The sequence below is a fragment of the Culex quinquefasciatus genome, chromosome 3, assembly GCF_015732765.1.
Source record: "Culex quinquefasciatus strain JHB chromosome 3, VPISU_Cqui_1.0_pri_paternal, whole genome shotgun sequence".
Taxonomy (NCBI): domain Eukaryota; kingdom Metazoa; phylum Arthropoda; class Insecta; order Diptera; family Culicidae; genus Culex; species Culex quinquefasciatus.
In genome coordinates this window covers 76,689,831-76,707,991 of record NC_051863.1, presented here as the reverse complement: position 1 = coordinate 76,707,991, position 18,161 = coordinate 76,689,831, and the positions used below count along the sequence as shown (strand labels likewise).

Sequence of the window (18,161 nt, the reverse complement as noted above, 5' to 3'; positions counted from 1 at the left end):
ACTTTTCAACATTTTATTGATTTAAACGATTTATTGACAAAATACATGATAATTTCACTCAGTGTGTGTTTTTTGGAATTGCAAAAACGACTCGTGCTGAAAAAATCCTCTTTTTGCAACTTGTTGCATAAACTACTATTTCAATATTTCACCACCGCCATGTAGGCCGCCATCTTGGATTTTAAAAATATAATCTAATGTCCCTTAAGAGTAGTTTAGGGTGTCATACTGAAGCTTAACGATAAAAAATAAGACAACGGAAAACTTTTTTGTTTCGTGTTTCGATTAACCGAAGTGAAATTTTTCCAAGGCCTTCGGATAATCGAGTCTGGGGTGTATTTGAACTAAAATACTTTAAAATATGAGAATTTGTATTTCGTGAATCAACTTTACAATTATTTGGATATTTAAAGTATTTTTGGTAAGGACTTCAGAAAGACGAGTTTAGACTGTATTTCCGTTTTTTTTTAAGTTTAAGTTAAAAGCGATATTAACATGTTAAATCTTTAAATGTTTTTAAAAAGAGCCAAGGATTCGTTCGAAACATCAATTTTGTAACAAACGTAGAAATAACCAATTTCCACTCGAGCCTTTTACAGTTAAAGCTGATTTTAAATGGTTTCTGCGCAAAGAAAGCGGATCTCAATCAATTGTGTAAAAAATTAGATAGATGCCACATTTTCATTACTTTTTCGAATAATGTTGTGCATTTTCAATCAGGGCAAACCTTTATTTGTTTATCCGGTCAGATGCATTTCCAAAAGAGGGAATCAGTAAGTTAAAACACCATGCGTCTCCACTACATTCCATTTCAACTTTATATCAATCATGTTTGTTTGTTCAAATTAAATTAATGTTTATATACAGAAAACATAGAAACAATGCAAATTAAACTTTTTGGAAGCCTAGTTCTCATTCAAAAAACACATCAGAACACTCTTTTCGACATTCTGGTTTTAAATATCAAATATATCACAAAAATGGTGGCATGATTCGAACTGTTTTCATTTGATTTTGACCTTATGGTGGGGCACGTGTCTATACTCTATGAACGCAAACAAGCACTTATCCAACCGATTGATAAAACCAACAACACGAACCAGAGCGAATGTTGCATGGCTTGTAAGAATGATTGAAATTATCCCAAGATAACAAAAAGAAACACAAAGAATAAATGTATGCAGCATTTTCGTCAAGTGAACAAACTGTGAGTTTTCAACACAACTATCAACAGGATTGGACAATACAAAGTCGTAAAAGCAAAGCTTCCCAACGCAGTCTCTCGATTCGGTCTACCCAGTCGAGATGCTGCAGACACATGTTATATAGTTAGCAAAACAGTTACGAAAACTACCACGGGAAATACTAAACAGGATAAATTCTTTCAGCCACTGCTGATTGCCAACCCAATCATGGTAGGTGAAAGCCATCCTTACTATTTCTGGCACTCCTCGGCGATCACGACTTAAGAGTGACCCATTTTAGTTTTTTCGTTAGTTTCGTGTGGTAAACAGCGCACGGTCTTAAACCATTTCAGTACGAGAGAAGAAACCCCGCGTCAACTCCTTTCAAATTATATTAAGTTGCGACTAATGCAATCCTACCCGCTTTTTTCTAAGTCAATGAATCGGTGGTTTCAACGCCCTTTTTATCGTTTCGTGACTCGAACGTAAGATTCAATTTCCGGCACTTCTCGTTTTGGTAGTGAAAAAAAAAATCCAGCTGGTATGAAAGAGCTACCAAAGTGGGAATGTTTTCGGTCCTACCGCTTCCATGATCAACGATGTGTACTATCCAGTTATACTTTCCGTCCTAAAACGCAGCTTCCTCTCTAGAATTCCCGTGTATTGAGTAGTTAATTGATCTACCAAGAAGCCCCCCTTCTCCCGCTGCCCGTGTTTGCAAACATAAAACGTTCATTTTTGCCATTTGCAGATAATCGCATCGTGAATGGGCCGGTCTTAAGAAATTGCTGTAATATCCGATTCCCATAATAGCATTTCGAAACTAAAAAAGCACCTCGGTACGCACAAATGACCAGCTGTGAGGACTCAATATGATAAGCTCGACTGCAATTTGTATGATGTTATACGACAACCTCATCTCTAACTCATCCTCTCAAAAAAACACACAAACAAACTAGGTTCATACCATTTTTTCTGGTCCTATTTTTAATTCTAGCAAGATTTTGATGTTGTCTTTCGATTCGCACTTTTTGCAACAAAAAAATAGTCTCCATATAAACAAGTATTCTAGCGGCGTATGTGAGCATCGAACGACTAGATCTTGCCGGCCTTTTTTCCAATAATACATTGTATTTATACTTAAAAGTAAAATGTGTGAGTGCATTCAACGTTAAGCTTTTCCTTAAAACATCGCAAGAAGCTGCATCCGAATGCTGAAAAGTGTACCATAAATGAAACTAAAAGTAGTGCTAGAAATGCCCGCCGAAAGCAGCAAACAAGTTTACTTAAATGCCTTTTTTTTCGATTGGTCTCAACGTAAATATGAATATCTTGTGTTGAATACTCCCTTTGCTTTGTTGGAATGGTTGTACCTGGATGATGTGTGTAAAATCACTCTTTTCACCACCACTTTTGAAATCTCACCACCTATCTGTATGTGTATGTGTGACTGTACCAAAAAAAAACACAAATAACAATGAATATACACTTGTTGACTAATGTAGAATTGAACATTACTTTCCCTCTTCGTTTAATTTTAGTTTCATGTGTGGATTATGTACGGAAATTTTCAAATTGGTGATTATCATCGTGAAATTTCGTCCAACTAAAAACATTTTTTTTTTGCTGTTCGCTAACTGGGCTGAAAGAAATATAACGAGGGAACCACCGATGGATAAAGTTTTCCTTTTCATATGAAAATATTTGTGACATGAAATTAAAAAAAAAGTTTAAAAAGGTTTTTTTATTATTGAACATGATTTTTGCATCCAATAACCCCTCGGTCATTTTGGTTTGTTTTGGTTTTTTGACGTTTGTCTGCTTTTAACTGGGCTACGGCCCAGCTATCGAGCGCCCAGTTAAAAAGCAGCCCAGTTAAACAATGCTCAGTTACCGAACAACTACTGTATCATACTACTGTATGTTTTATAAGTTTTTTTTTTCAGTAATTATTATTCTCAATATTCAACCAAGGTGTGTACAATGTTGTTTTACTACAGAGCAGAATCGTAATTGGAGCACTTTCATTCGAGCAGTTTTTGCTTTTTTATACAATGTATTTCTTATGGAGCGAACTGTCAAAAACTGCTCGACTGCGGGTGCTCCATTGGAATGAAACTGCATTCGAATGAGTGAATGGAGCATTTCCATTCGAGCAGTTTTTGCTTTTTTCTACAATGTATTTCTTATGGAGCGAACTGTCAAAAACTGCTCGACTGTGGGTGCTCCATTGAATGGAGCACCCGATTCAGGTGGTAGAAATGACAGTTCTTCCATAAGGAGTACATTGTAGAAAAAAGCAAAAACTGCTCGAATGGAAGTGCTCCATTGAAACGACTGACAGCTGTCAAAAGCTTGAAACCACGTGTTTGGAAATTGTCGAACAATGGTGATGAAACGTCAACATCAACGTTTGACGGTTGAGCGCTTTTTAATGGAGCACCCGATTCGAGTGGTAGAAATGACAGTTCTCCCATGCGGAATAAATTGTAGAAAAACGCAAAATAAACTGCTCGAACGGAATTGCTCCATTCGAATACGATCGAATGAAGCACTTCCATTCGAGCTGTTTTTGCATTTTTCTACAATGTATTCCTTATGGGAGAACTGTCATTTCTACCACTCGAATCCGGTGCTCCATTAGCGAATTTTTCTGTTTTTTTTTTCATTTGAATGAAACTTTGGCCATACAATCCCTAAATCATCAAAAGAAGTCATTTTGCATCATTAGATTTTCCGTACAATTTTGGTGGCTGGTCATACAAAAACTGATGTAAACGTATGAAATTCTCTATCTTGAGAAGAGATTTTCTGATCGATTTGGTGTCTTTCAGTGTAAACATGCAACATTCAGTGTAAACATGCTTTCTTCTGCAAGCAGGAGAGCTAAAATCAGTTAAAACTTCGCGGTGATAGTGATTTTTTAAACAAAAAATTCCAAAAAAAAGAAAAAAAAACAGTTAACTCTCTAACGCCCAGAGCTGTGGCCTTTTTGTAAAAATGGTTAAATTTTGGTACAATAATGCAGGAAGTACTTTACTTTGACCCACAAACATTGAATTGGTGCAAACAAGTTTAATTTAAATTGGTGCACAAGAGCACAACCAGGAAAAAGAGCAACTTGTTTTTAAATAACAAAAACTCGTTTTCTTCAAATCTATTAATTCAGTTGTTTGAAAATGCTTCGAAATATGTTTAAAACAACTTATGCTTTGCTTTAAGATCATATTTCTAAAGTATAAGTCACAAATTCTAAAAATTCTTCATTTTTTCATATTTCTTTGATTGGCTGATTAAAAACTCACAAACACTATTTTTTCTAAAAAAAATAAGGAAAATAATAAAACCATCGATTTAATAACAATGTTTTGCCTTGTTTCTGAATAGTCATAACGTTTATATGCTTTTGTTTTGATTAAAATAAGGATTTTCTGTAATTTAGAAAAAAATGCTCCTGAATATTTAGCTGCTCATATGCCTGCACCAGAGCACCGGTGCACCAAATGAAAAAGGACGAAAAACATGCAAAATCAGTCCAAACCTACAATGTTATTCACAGAGGCTCTTGTCCAAGGTTCAAATGAACGCAACATATTTTTTGTTTCATAAAATTTTGGGTTTTGGTTATTTTGACGAGCTTTCGAAAGAAAGTCTTATGTATTTCCCAAAAATTTGGCAATTTTTGTTTACATTTCGCCCTATAACTTTGCTGAATTAAATTTGGTGGAAAAATAATATGAATAAAATGAATAATTTTCCAACATTAAAAAATTATCGAAATATTAAAATTTATTTTAAATAATGTTGTGCAAAATTGTGCCAGAATGCACTTACAAAATTTTCTGTAGGTATCCCTTTTCCCTTAAAACGAGGATCATAAAAACTTCGTTGGTTACGCCAATAATTGTTTATTTTAGTTAATTTAAATCCACTAATTTAAACTAACCAAAACACAAGTTTACTTACAGTTAATCATGCCATCATAAGGTAACACTTTTTCAGACAATTATGCTTATTTCATTTAATTTTTTTAATTTATATTTTCGACAAATATCAGTTTTTTTTTAAATTAAAGTTAAGTTTAATTTAAACATGTTCCAGTTACAGCATGAGTTTAGTTAACAGTGTGCAATCTTACAACAGTAACTCCAATTGGTAACGCACCTTGCATTGTTCCGAATCATTGTTGTAAAAGAGCACAATATCCGGTAGCATTTTGGAGAAAACCTCGCCCAAGACCGAGAACGCTCAAGCGGGAATCGTTGCAAATAGGGTTGCCAGATTCGCTTACTGTGGCTATAAACGATGCTTTAAAGTTGTATAGGATTTGAACATGATGTCGCGTGTACTTTGCCTTTAGGCTGTTTGATTGGACCCGTTTGAGTGCACACTAGGCAGTTTGATAAGACGAGCAACTCTGACGACTGAGGGGTGACTCTGGCAACTCTGTTTCTTCCCCAGTGTGGAATTGATTGATTTTTACTCTTGTACATTCTTCGAGTTTTGCTTTTAGTGTTCACACTGCTGATTCTGTATACTTTCCTCCTCCTGCTCTGTATTTTCATCTGTTTCGTTTGTTCTTGCCAATTTGTTTGTTATTCATACTAAACAATAAATAATACTAACATTTTCTTTTTTCTTTTATGCTTTTGATACTCAAACAGCCTAAAGACGTAGTTACAATATAAACAGATAAATATAAATCGTAATCGCCCGTAACAAAAGAAGAAGAAAACAAAGAAAGGTGACAAGCAGACGTTACAATATTATTGAGCAGATGTAACTAACTCCAACAGTAAATTAACGATAACTCCGTAACGTAAACTCATCTCAAGCATTATACAAAAATAAAACCAACAGCTGGAGGATTTTTTCTCTTCATGCCTGATCATACGAGCACACACACACACACACACAAAAGGAAAATCAGAATCAATTATACCATACCTTAACTTTTAGTCAAATCTTACACCAATCAAATCGACTTGATGATATCTAACAAAACTCGTTGCGTTATAACACTTACAAATACACACAACCCACGTATTTATATACTTTCAGACCGTTTAGAGAACAGTTTTATTGGGTTTCTCAAAGTTTAACGAATAAGTAAATTGTTATTTGAACGCTCGGCTGCAAAACTTGGCCGAGGTCGTTTCTGCCAAAACAAAAAAACTCTTTCTTTCCAACACTAATGACTAAAAAGTAAACTGTTTAACTCGATAAGTGTACTTTTCTGTCTTGATGTGATTTTTCTCGTAACCTCAACATAACGTTAACCCCACACACAAACTATGGAAGAAGGAAAAAAATAAGAAGAAGAAAAAGAATCGATTCCAAGCCAATCTAGCTTAAACATCACACTTGAGGGCATGCAACAGTGTGGAACGAAAAACCTCACATACCCCCCTTTCTTTTTGAACGGTTGTGGCTTTGGCACTTCTATCCCGAAATCCCTCTTCAAAACAATCTTTATTTGCGAAAATAAAAACACAAAACAATTCTCCAAAATTTCAGTTAGATTCTATTTCTCTCTCACGTACACAACCCACCGAGGCCAGAATCCTTGCAAAGACTTTCTCCACCAGCCCCGAACTTTCTTCCGGAGAAAACCGTCCCACAGGTTTAAAACCGAAATTCTTTTTTTTCTTTTGCTGTTCTGTTATAAAACCTCCAAAAACGCAACCCCATCAACAAACAAAAGATGCCATTTCAAGACGCTAAGCTATGAAATTGAACACAAGAGAAAAACTGTATAAACGACATATTTCGCGTTGAAATTTACGAAGATTATCATAAAATAGCAGTATTCATATATTATATATATTAACAAAATGGAGAAATGGAATGAAATTAAAGATTTTTTCAATGTTGTGCATTTCGTTAAATCTATACATCTTTGACGACAACATAGTATATACAAAAAACCCATTACAAAAAGAAAAGAATGCTATCTAATTATTCCAAACAGAGGTAGAATGTTGACAGTAATAAAAAAGGAATATTAACAAAAGAGAAAAAAAAACTACAGATATCATGAATGTACTTATTTGAAACTATTAAATTCGTTATATCTCAATTACAAAGAAGAGGGAAGAGAAAAAAAAATACTTTAAAAGAAATGACAATACAAACCAACATCGTTGAAAATCAAGAGAAATCAAAGTAATATTAAAAACCAGCCAGCGAGATCGCGAGACAGGTGTGGTTAAGGTAAAGCGTGAGCGCAAGGACGCCACACACACACACAAAGTGTAAAAAATGATCCCTAGCCCTGGAATAAAAATCCTTCAAAAACTTGGGGAAGGGTTTGGCAAATTGATGTCCGTGCGCGCGCGTGTACAGAAAAGCAAGGTGACGGAACCGTTGAAATTTTTTGCGTTAGTCTTGCGTTCATTTTCAATGTTTTGCACTTCTTCAACAGCCGCTAATGTTGCTCTCGTTGCGCTGTAATCAGAGGATTTGTTAACCATAAAACATCTTTTTTTTTAGAAGAGGTAAGTGATGTGGTGCTCTGGAAGTGACAGTTCGCCAACAGAGCACAACATTACTTACCACTGAGAGAAAAAAACATTTCAAGTCCTACTTATTAGGACAACGAAGAGCAACATCATGCGGCTTAATCACCCCACTTCAAACAACACAACTCTATCTTCTCTGCTTTCTGCAACCGTAATTCAATTTAAATATGACAAAAAAGAGGATATTCTAGCAAAAGTTATATAATGCAATAATCTGTATAGACAAATAAATTTTAAGGCAATTAAAATAAGCTGTGATTAATTGAAATTAAACCACAATGAAAAGAGAAAGGGAAACACTAGCGGGCCGGATCGAAGTAGAAGTTAAACACATACACACAAACACAGACACAAAAACAAACTCACAGACAAGTCTTTATTTTAACCGAAGAGCGAAACTCAACGAGATTTTCAACAGAATATAAAGTGGGGTAGGATGCAAAAAAAAGTAAGAGGAAATTAAAAACCTATGAAAAATATAAATTGTACATACTCTAGCAAAAAGAAAAATCAACTGTTCACGACCGCGTGCACGACGATGGTCCGGCACTAACAAATAGGGAAAAAGATTCAAAGAATTGGTTAAATTCAAACCCGTCTGTTGAATTACGCGCATTACAAGGGCACCTAAGTTTGGACTAATTTCCCGAAAAAGACGATCGGTTTGTGTTTGGAAAACTTGTGTAAACTATAGATATGGGTAGACTAAATAGTACAATAATAGATGACAAAAAAATATGCTTCATTGCAGGACAGTGCTTTATAGCCACAGTAAGAGAAACCGAAATTGTTACCCACATTACACAGCGAATCTGCTTTTCCCCACAACAGCTCTGTCGATTTTCGTTGTTTCTATCCGTGTAATTTTTCAATATTTAAAAACAAATTTTCTGTTCGTTCCCCAAACAATTCAACAAATAAAAAAAATGTAACACGAAAACCAAACCTCACACAGATGAGCAATGGGAAAAGGATCTGGAGGCGGAGCTGCAGGACTTTGAGGTGGTCGCCGACGGTGCGGAACGCTCCACGACCAACTGGGAAAAGGACGTCGACGAGCTGCTCGACGACGACGAGACGGACCTGAAATAAAACGAGTGCTTCAATCAGTTGCTTTGTAACGTGATGAGCTGCACTGTAAATAAGTAAGGGCAAGGGTGTGTGGGACGCGCGGCATGTGATGGAGTTTGGTTAATGTATCTTTGCGTGACGATCATATTGGTAAGAGATTTAGGTTTTAAAGATTTCAAAATATTTAAATTGTTGTGATTATTTCAAGTAAATTGAATCATTCAGTGGCAAGAAAATCAGTGCCATCTATCTTTTCGAACAAACTTCAATGAAATTGTTTGTTATCTTGCGTGCAACATTGCATGAAATGGCACAATATGACGATAGAGTGCATCGAGAGGCTGCTGGTATGAAAATATAGATGGTGTCACGGTCATGATGATTTTCAACTATTCTTTGAGTGATTTAGTAATCCTTTGTATGGAATGAAACTGTGAAGATCATCAAGCTACAAAGTAATTGAATCACAGGCTCTTATACAGAGTCATAAATAATCATGATGATTACAGCATTCTCTTGCGATTTGCATGCCCTTTTGGCAAATAAACTAATCTACTCACGCACCTTAGCGGTAGAGCACTGCACTGGTCCTTCTCCCGTTCTTCGCTCGTAGAAGGTCGAAGCAACTTTACAGATGAATAAAAAAAATGTTTGGAAAATATTACCTCCACTGAAATATCTTTGGAACCATGAAGTGTAAGGTACAGAGGAAACTACAACATTTCATTTCTTTTACAATCTCATCCCGAAATACTCTCCAACTTATTTGATTTGGAGCAGTTTGCAACACAAACACAAATATTGTATGAAAGGATAGTTAAATTTACCTAGTCTAGCACTATTTCATGTAAGCATAGGTAAAACGTGAGCCACAGACAAACACACGTAAATTGTTTAATATCTTTATCAAACATCTATCAGTCACTGCTTGCTAGAGTCCTCTTGCTGTGAGCTCACAAAAAAAGTATGATAGGTAGTTTGAGTGAGTGCATAACTGTCCAACGCGTTCAAATGAACTGTGGTGAACTCAAGTTTGCCGTGGCGAGTTTCACAACATTCAAATTGACCGTTAAACTGTTGATTGATGGATTTAAAGAGATTTACGTCTGTTTATCTGTGCTTAAACTAATCAATAATGGACTTTTGCCACAATTCGTACTCACATCGTGAAAAGAGATTAGTTAATGCATCGAATCGACTGTTTTAGTTTGTTCACATTTTCCGAATCAGTCCAGGATCGCGCGCCCAGTGAGCGTGCATAACCAGTTTAGTCACGCGTTCAGTCCGTTTTTACTCAACCACGTGCGTGGTCGTCACGAACGGGGTTTCTTTTCGCATTCCACATTCGAACACTTGATCGGAGCCATTATTCATTGTTACAACTCTTCCAAAAATATATTCCTCAGATTAGTAAGAAACACTCACACAGTTTAACAACAACAAAAAGAAAGAGAGCAAAATAACGTTTAATAATGGGCAAATTAAAGAATACACATAAAACATTGCAAAACGCACCCACAAACACACAAAAAACAACTGAAATTCACCGATATCAAACAGAATAAAAAAAAACTTTAAGAATAAAACATTACACCGCACACACTCAAAAACACTAACTTAGAGGCAAAACTAACAGAACAACTCGACTCGTTTCCCACAGACAGAAATGTTCAGTTGAAAGTCGCGCGCTGTAAAAAAAATAAAACGGTTGTTTAGCTGCTACTCGTTAGTAGAAAAAAGAAAAATAAAAACAGTTTCATTTTTTGCGTTCGTTGAAATGTAGTCCAAAGGGAAAATGAGTTGGCAAAGTGTTAACCGATAGCGTTTGTTGTGGAAAACTTGGCCACTCGCGCCGTCGAGATCGATCGAGAACGTTGTTTCTGTTCAACCGTATTTCCGTTCAATTCTGCGTTAATTTTCCACCCCCTTTACTCTACTCGAAAAAAAATCTGACAAAGAAAACAAAAAAAAAGATACAATGATACATTCTATTCTGTATTTAATTCATAACTGAAAATAAGATTGTTTAATAAATTCAAACAAATATATACATATTACGATATACTACCGAATATTAAGCATTAATATGTGTAAGAAATCAGTAATAAACAGTGAATAAATAAAAACAGAGGGATATTGTGAACATTAGTCATTCTAGTTTTATTTACTCTATCGAATGCCTCGATATCAACATCATGAGTGGACACTGTCCGGTCATCAAAGGGTTAACAAAAGTCAAACAAATTAAAAAGAAGTTACGCGTAATCCTGAAAACCTCCCCAAACCCTTTTCTCACAATGCTTCTCTATTTGCCAATCGCCTCCACGACTTTGGCCGCTTCCGTAATTTTCTGCTTGGTCAGGCTCGCCGAACTGGCGATGCGCCCCAAGTCATCCTCGCCCAACTCCATCATTACCGATTCAATCTTTGCAAAGATCTTCGGATACAGAAACCCAATCCCCATGGCCTGCACGAGCGCCAGCTTTCGCTGCCGGGTCTCTTCCTGCAGCTCCTTCTCGGTTTTCCCCTTTCGGAACTGCGCCTCCAACACCTTCTTGCGCTCCTCTTTTTTCTGCGCAATCCCAACAAACAGCGGCTTGCCGTCCAGAATCCGCCCGTTCATCAGGAAAATTGCCCGCTGGGCCTCGTACGGAGTGCGGAAGCAAACGAAGCCGTACCCGCGGGACACGCCATTCTCCAGCCGCATCACCTTGGCCGAGGTCACGAGCCCGCAGCGGGAAAACTCCTCCCGGAGGCGCCCGTCGTCGATCGCTTCGTGCAGATTCTTCACAAACAGGTTCGTTAGATTGGTCGCAGTTTTTTCCAGCGAGGAGTTCAAGGAGGGGCGGCTGGGAAGGGAAACGATCGGATGTTATTTTGCTACAATCAGTTAAAATCGAAGATAATTACCTCATTCTGAATACTCAAATATTAAGTCGGGAGAAATTTAACCGGCTACAGCGGAGAAGTCGAAGAAATTTCGAAAGAAGTTCCACAATCTTTTTCCAGAAACGTCACGACAAAAAACGACGCTCGCTGAAATTGCACGTTAAATTAGAAGAGATCAGAGGGCACCAAATTCATCGTACACACAAAATCAGAACTATCCGTCAGAGGTTATATTCATCCTTGTTATTCTCCATAAAAAAGATAAAAATTTAATTTAAATTTAATTTAATGTTCGAACGTTATCGTCCAGTGCACCGTGACGTGACGCAATGGTCGAACTGCTTGCAGTTTGGGCATGGTGGAAGGAAATGTTTCATCAAGAGTCGTTGTGCAACCTGCGGAGGTGAGCACAAAACACAAGCTTGCGAAACAATCAACTAGAACATCGAAGCGAAATGCTTCATTGGAGCACCAGCAGTCGAGCAGTTTTTGACATAAGAAATACATTGTAGAAAAAAGCAAAAACTGTTCGAATGGAAATGCTCCATTGCGGCGGCGACCATTCGACCAAGAATCGAAGCTGCCAAAAACGAGCTGATTTTGTGAATTCGGCAGCAAGCGACGACGAGGCACCAACCAAATCGTCGCAAAACACCACCAACTTTCACGGACCGGACGAAACTAATAGGTGTTCTCAAGAAAAGTGGAATACGGGGCACGGTACTAAAATGGTTCAGAAGTTACCTGGAGAACCGGACGCAAGTGACAAGGTACAATAGCGCGGTGTCATCAGAAACAGCAGTCAAGCTCGGAGTACCGCAAGGAAGCGTGCTAGGCCCACTACTGTTCATACTGTACATAAACGACATTAAACAGGCACTGAGGAGAGTACAGGTGAACCTGTTCGCCGATGACACAGTTTTGTTTGTGATTGGTGACAGCTTCGACGAGTGCTTTGACATCATGAACGAAGAGCTAGTAGGATTCACGGAATGGTTGAAATGGAAGAAGCTGCAGTTGAACATCGCGAAGACGAAGTGCATGGTAGTGACGACACGGAAAACCAACGACTGCAGACGGTGTGTACAGATGGATGGAGGAGTTGTGGAGCGGGTTGAGACGATGAAGTACCTCGGAGTCATGTTGGACGAAAAGTTGAATTTCAACGAACATATTGACTATACTATTCGGAAGGCAGCACGGAAGTTTGGTGTTCTGTGTAGGATCAATCGCTACTTGACGGCAGAGACGAAAGTTCAGGTGTACAATTCGCTCATCGCTCCTCACTTTGACTATTGTTCATCGATCTTGTTTCTGGGAACACAACGACAACTGAAAAGGATGCAGATACTACAAAGCAAAATAATGCGGCTGATACTAAAGTGTGATCGACTGACGCCTCGACGGAGCATGCTCGAATGTTTGCAATGGATGTCGGTAAAGCAAAGAATCGAGTATAATACCCTTGTGTTTGTTTATCGTATGAAAAAAGGATGGCGCCACAATACTTGACGGAAGCCATGGTATGCGGAAGAGATATCCATGAGCATGACACTAGAGGAGCTGACGATCTCAGATTGCAGAACTGGAAAAAGGCATGCACGCAGAACTCGCTGTTTTACAAAGGATTTAAACTTTACAACCAGCTTCCAGAGAATGCAAAGGCGACAAGCAACATCAACGAGTTTAAAAGAAACTGCAAGGAGTTCGTACGGACACGGCCGTTGGAGTAGAAGTGACCCACGATGGTACTGTGAGGAAGAGCACGTTATGACGGTCGGCCATCTTCATTATCGGTACGCATTCGCATGGGATCACTTTGGGCCGCATATGATAAACCTGATCAAAAGTAACGCGAATCTGGGCGCGGTTTAACCCTATGCGCTCATATGCGAGTGGAATAGCAAATGGTTCCAATACCCTAAATTTGATGCAATCTGAGTGATGAAAGACTCTACATAGGATTTGTAAGAGCGCCTTGAGACGAGATAAGAGAGATATGGATGGGCATACACGGAAGTGGAGTAAGGGGTCGTGCATAAACCACGTGGTCTCCTTAGGGGGGGGGAGGGGGTCCAAAATCCGATCGAAAAAAACCATGAAAAGCCATGGGGGGGTGGGGGGCTGGTCGACGGCTGACCACGTGGCCTTTAAAAAAATCTTTTCTTAAAAAAAACAAAAAAATACGCGCTTTAAATTTACTTATATGCATACAGTTTTTGTTAAACTTCAAAACCATATAATTATTGTGTGTTTGGTTGCAGAGTAAAATTGACTCGCCACCCTGCCGTGTAGCATAAATTCTCTTGCTATAATTTGCGTACATACACGGCAGGGTGGTGGTAGTGGTAGTCTTGATCGTCGCGATCACGCGCACAATTGCACCGTTTTTCTGCATTCCTCTTCACACTGCCTGGGCCAAATTATCAGTTGAATAAAATCGTCGTCGCGGCCGGATCGCGTTGCTTTTCCTTGAGAGGAATTTGTTTACGTTTGGACTTAGCGAATAAAGTCTCGATCGGAAGGAATAAAATTGTAGTTTTCCGCGAATAAAGATCGTTTCTGTGTACCTGTAAAGAAGAAAATACTTACCTGTATTACTTACCCGTTGACTGCTGCTGAAGTGGTTGAATCCGCCTTTTCTCGTGCGCTTTTTGGTGTTTGGTTCGCCCTGCAAAGAAAAGGTTTCCGCCATCGAAGTTCTGCCTGCTGTGGGGAGAAAAAGGTTACTGCTGCCGCTGCTGCCGGAATTGAAACCTGTTAAAATACTTACCTGGAACCTGAAAAGTAAAACAACCGGGATTTAGAAATGAGGGTTGTGATTTGGATAGGTTTGCGGAGCAGAAAAACTCGATGTTTCCCGTTTGGTGTTCAGCGGTAAAAGAGGCCGAATGGAGCGCAAGCTCGTTTATTTAAGGTCAGATAGAAAACGCGTGTTACAAGTATTTGTGCTGTCATTTGACGGCATTCAAAACGAGGGGCACTCAACAGTCCTCCCCCCTTTGCTTAAAACTAAAGTTAATCGAACTCATAGATAAATGATAACAAATAAATGGATATAAAGAAAACTGTATCAAGTACAAATCTAATTCAACTGTTTGTATTAATTTGAAAGAACAAAGTGTTCTGTTAATGTATAATTAATCATAAATGAATTCACTGTTCGAAACAGGCTTCCTGTTTCTCTTCGAGCGCCGAAGGCAGACCGCCGGCAATTCCGCCGCGGATGCGTCTCGCTTCCGGCTTCTGGATCGTGCCGTTGCAGCTTCCGGGAAACCCCGGAACAAGCCGCTTCCGCCGTATCCGGCCCCCAACATATCTTCGTCTAAATTCAGCATCTCAACGTCCAAATCCACCACTGCCGCGTCCGGCGTAGACTTCTCGAACGGCGTCATCAGGTTCGGCCGTTCGCCTTGTTGCTGGTAATGTGGTTTAAGCTGATCGCGATGCGCTAGCCACACCGCGCTTCCAGCCGACACCTGAAACGTATTCAAAGAGAATTTTTTTAGAAAAGTTACCAAAATCCATTTCTTTGAAATGCTTTTGTTGTTATTTTTATACCACACGGTATCACCTGCCGTCAGGTTATCTAACTCATCAGATGACTTTTTGTTAGATACTATAGGTACTTGTACCTTATCATCAGAGGCATGCTGAACAGATAAATGTTTTTTATAATTACTTTTAGGATTTAATAAATCTAGCATAGTCTTTGGTTTGTATGAGAACACTTTCTCCGAGGGTAATTGCCCTGTACTCGTCGGTATGTTATTTCTAAAGTTCATCAAAAATAAGTTAATCTGGTCTTCCAAATCAATATTATCCAAATCCGGATCAATCAAAAACTTTTTCAAAACGTCCTTAGTAGTTCTTACAAGTCTCTCCGCTTGGCCATTGCTCTGCGGGTTATAAGGAGGACTTTTCATTACCTTAATTCCTTGCCGACTAAGAAAAGAAGTAAAGTAATGAGAATTGAAAGGAGGACCACCGTCCGATACCAGAACATCCGGTAACCCAAATCTAGCAAAATAAGCAACCAGCTTCTTCAAAACTTTTGCACAATCCGTGCCATGCTTCATCCACTCTACTTCCAACCACTTTGAGTACGAATCTACAATTAGTAGAAAAGTGTGATGTGAAAAATAGAAGAAATCAATATGAATTCGGCTAAAAGGCCTGGTAGTTGGCGTCCATTTAGACAAAGATTTCGGTTTTGGCACCACTGCCATACTACCACAAACGTCGCATGTCGTAACATAGTTTTCTATATCTTTGTTGATTCCAAACCAATAGACTTGTCTTCGTGCCAATTGTTTCATTTTTACTATCCCTGCGTGATTGGCGTGTAAAAGTTTTAAAATCCCGCTTTGCATTACACGTGGTATCACCACCCTGTCTTGGTACAATAAGCACCCTTCAACTTCTTCCAAATCATTCTGATTTGCAAATACGTCCATAAAGCGTTTGTCTACCTTTGCTGGCCAACCATCACGCAGATAGCTTAAAATTTGTTGTAAATAAACATCGTCAGTTGTCGCCTTAGCAACCAAAACAAAATCTATTGGGCAATCTTTACTGAAGTTAATGCTCCTAACGAAATCTTGATCCAATTCGGCTGGTACCGACTGCTTCAATGGAAATCTCGAACAAAAATCCGCATTTCCCATCTTAGCAGACGGTCTGTACCGAAGCTCAAACTTATAAATGGACAGTTCCAAAATATAACGCTGGAGTCTTGTAACGAATATTGAATTTTTGCCTTCCTTGCCAAAAATTCCAAGCAAAGGCTTGTGATCAGTGTAAGCAATGAATTCTTGTCCAAATAAGTACTTATGAAATTTCTTAATAGTGCAAACTAAAGCCAAAGCCTCTAAATGAAGAATAGGATACTTCTTTTGCGCGTCATCTAAACTAAAAGATGTAAAACAAATGGGTTTTTCAACACCATCAACAACATGAGCAATCACTCCACCCAGGCCATAACCTGATGCGTCAGAAACTACCACAATAGGCTTGTAAGGATCATAAAACTCCAAAATATTGGCTGAAATGAGAGATTGTTTACTTTCATTGAAAGCTTTGTCACAATCATGACTCCAAACAAATCTCACATTTTTCCTCAACAAATTATACAAATGGTACAACTTGGAAGATAAATTTGGAACAAAACGATTATAATAATTAATCAAACCCAAAAAGGATTTTAGTTCATGTACATTTGTAGGCACTTTTGCTTTTTGAATCGTTGAAATTTTGTCAGGGCTGGTCAATAAACCTTTGTCCGTAATAATATGTCCCAAATACTGAAGTTCTGTAACAAAAAATCTGCATTTTTCCCAATTCACCTTAATATTTGCCTTTGCAAGTTTTTCTAAAACAATCAACAATTTGCTTTTGCAACCCTCAACAGTTTCACCTGCTATCAGAACATCATCCAAGTAGCAAAACACATTTTCAATTCCGCCCAAAATTTGATCCATAATATGCTGAAAAATAGACGCACTAGGAGAAGCCCCCTGTGGTAAACGATTGTATGTAAATAACCCTTTAATTGTATTGATAACCATGAATTTCCTGGACCTCTCCGATAATGCAAGTTGAGTATAAGCTCCTTCGAGATCTAACGAACAAAAAACCTTGCAATTAGCCAATTTAGCAAAAAGATCACTAGCAACTGGCAAAGGGTAAGCATTAGCCACCAAAACTTTGTTAATTGACACTTTACAATCAATAACAAGCCTTATCTTATTATCTTTTTTTATAACAACAATTACCGGAGATGCCCAGTCACTGGCCTCAATTGGAGTGATCACATTCTCTTCCTCCAATCTATCCAAATAAATTAAAACTTTCTCCCTTAAACGGTACGGAACGTCATAAGCTTTCTTAAATATTGGGACATCACTTTTTAAAACCAATTCCGCCTCAAATCCTTTGATTGGGGTGGAAAAATCCTTGACAAAAACCTGAGAAAATCTCGTTTAATCTCCTCAATCCATTGATCACTATTTTGCACACTCACGCTGTTAACTTGTTCATCAATATTTGCCTTGTTTGAAAAGAATTGCCTCCATTGAGGAAAGAAAACATCCATCCAATTCCTGCCAAAAAGCGGAATAAATTTGAAATCAGAATTTAACACAAGCAACTTCAATTTATGCTTGAAACCATTAAGTTTAACCCAAACATCTGTTTCTCCCTCAATTTTGAGTTGATTACCATTAACCACCAAAAGTTGCTTATCACACCTGTTCAAAGGTTTGTCAAAAAGTTTAAAATACTGGACTTTTCCAATCACTGTCACAGTAGACCCACAATCAATCTCCATTTGGACGAAAACATTATCAATCATGACATTTATCAAACACGGTTCACTGATTTTATTAATGGACTCCACACACATGCATTGTAAACTACCTTGGTTCCACTCGGAGTAGCTTTCAGCATCCGAAGTCTCCTCATTCGGATCCTCCTCGTATTCATACGCCCCAATAGA

The 18,161-nt window shown here is 38.2% G+C and overlaps 3 protein-coding genes and 1 long non-coding RNA gene across 11 annotated transcripts in view; 2 read left to right on the top strand and 2 right to left on the bottom strand.

The window, feature by feature from the left end:
- LOC6033834 (synapse-associated protein of 47 kDa) overlaps positions 1-10,924 on the top strand; it is a 48,212-nt gene extending 37,288 nt beyond the window's left edge. For all 8 annotated transcript variants that reach the window (XM_038260294.1, XM_038260293.1, XM_038260292.1 and 5 more), the window contains one exon: positions 8,661-10,924. In XM_038260294.1, coding sequence (XP_038116222.1) covers positions 8,661-8,797 — 137 coding nt within the window. In that variant the 3' untranslated portion in view covers positions 8,798-10,924. The remainder of the gene's footprint in view (positions 1-8,660) is intronic.
- Positions 90-7,209, top strand: LOC119768852. The gene is made up of 3 exons (XR_005278260.1): positions 90-1,415; positions 1,936-2,143; positions 5,849-7,209. It is a non-coding gene; the product is annotated as an uncharacterized LOC119768852 (long non-coding RNA).
- LOC6033835 (polyadenylate-binding protein, cytoplasmic and nuclear) lies at positions 10,911-11,812 on the bottom strand. Its single transcript, XM_038260303.1, has 2 exons — positions 11,687-11,812; positions 10,911-11,625 (listed from the first exon to the last, which is right to left on the bottom strand). Exons 1-2 carry the CDS (start codon positions 11,689-11,691, stop codon positions 11,082-11,084), a joined length of 549 nt encoding a protein of 182 aa, XP_038116231.1. The 5' UTR covers positions 11,692-11,812; the 3' UTR covers positions 10,911-11,081.
- A 2,709-nt stretch (positions 11,813-14,521) lies between these two features.
- Positions 14,522-18,127, bottom strand: LOC119768851. Its single transcript, XM_038260305.1, has 2 exons — positions 18,083-18,127; positions 14,522-15,144 (listed from the first exon to the last, which is right to left on the bottom strand). Exons 1-2 carry the CDS (start codon positions 18,125-18,127, stop codon positions 14,806-14,808), a joined length of 384 nt encoding a protein of 127 aa, XP_038116233.1. The 3' UTR covers positions 14,522-14,805.
- Positions 18,128-18,161: the final 34 nt, after the last annotated feature.

Bases quoted from the DNA above. Each gene is read 5' to 3' on its own strand.
- LOC119768851 (XM_038260305.1), bottom strand. From the start codon at position 18,127: ATGAGGAGACTTCGGATGCTGAAAGCTACTCCGAGTGGAACCAAG. The intron at 15,145-18,082 runs GTAGTTTACAAT...AATACGTTTCAG, and splicing joins CTACTCCGAGTGGAACCAAG to GTGTCGGCTGGAAGCGCGGT.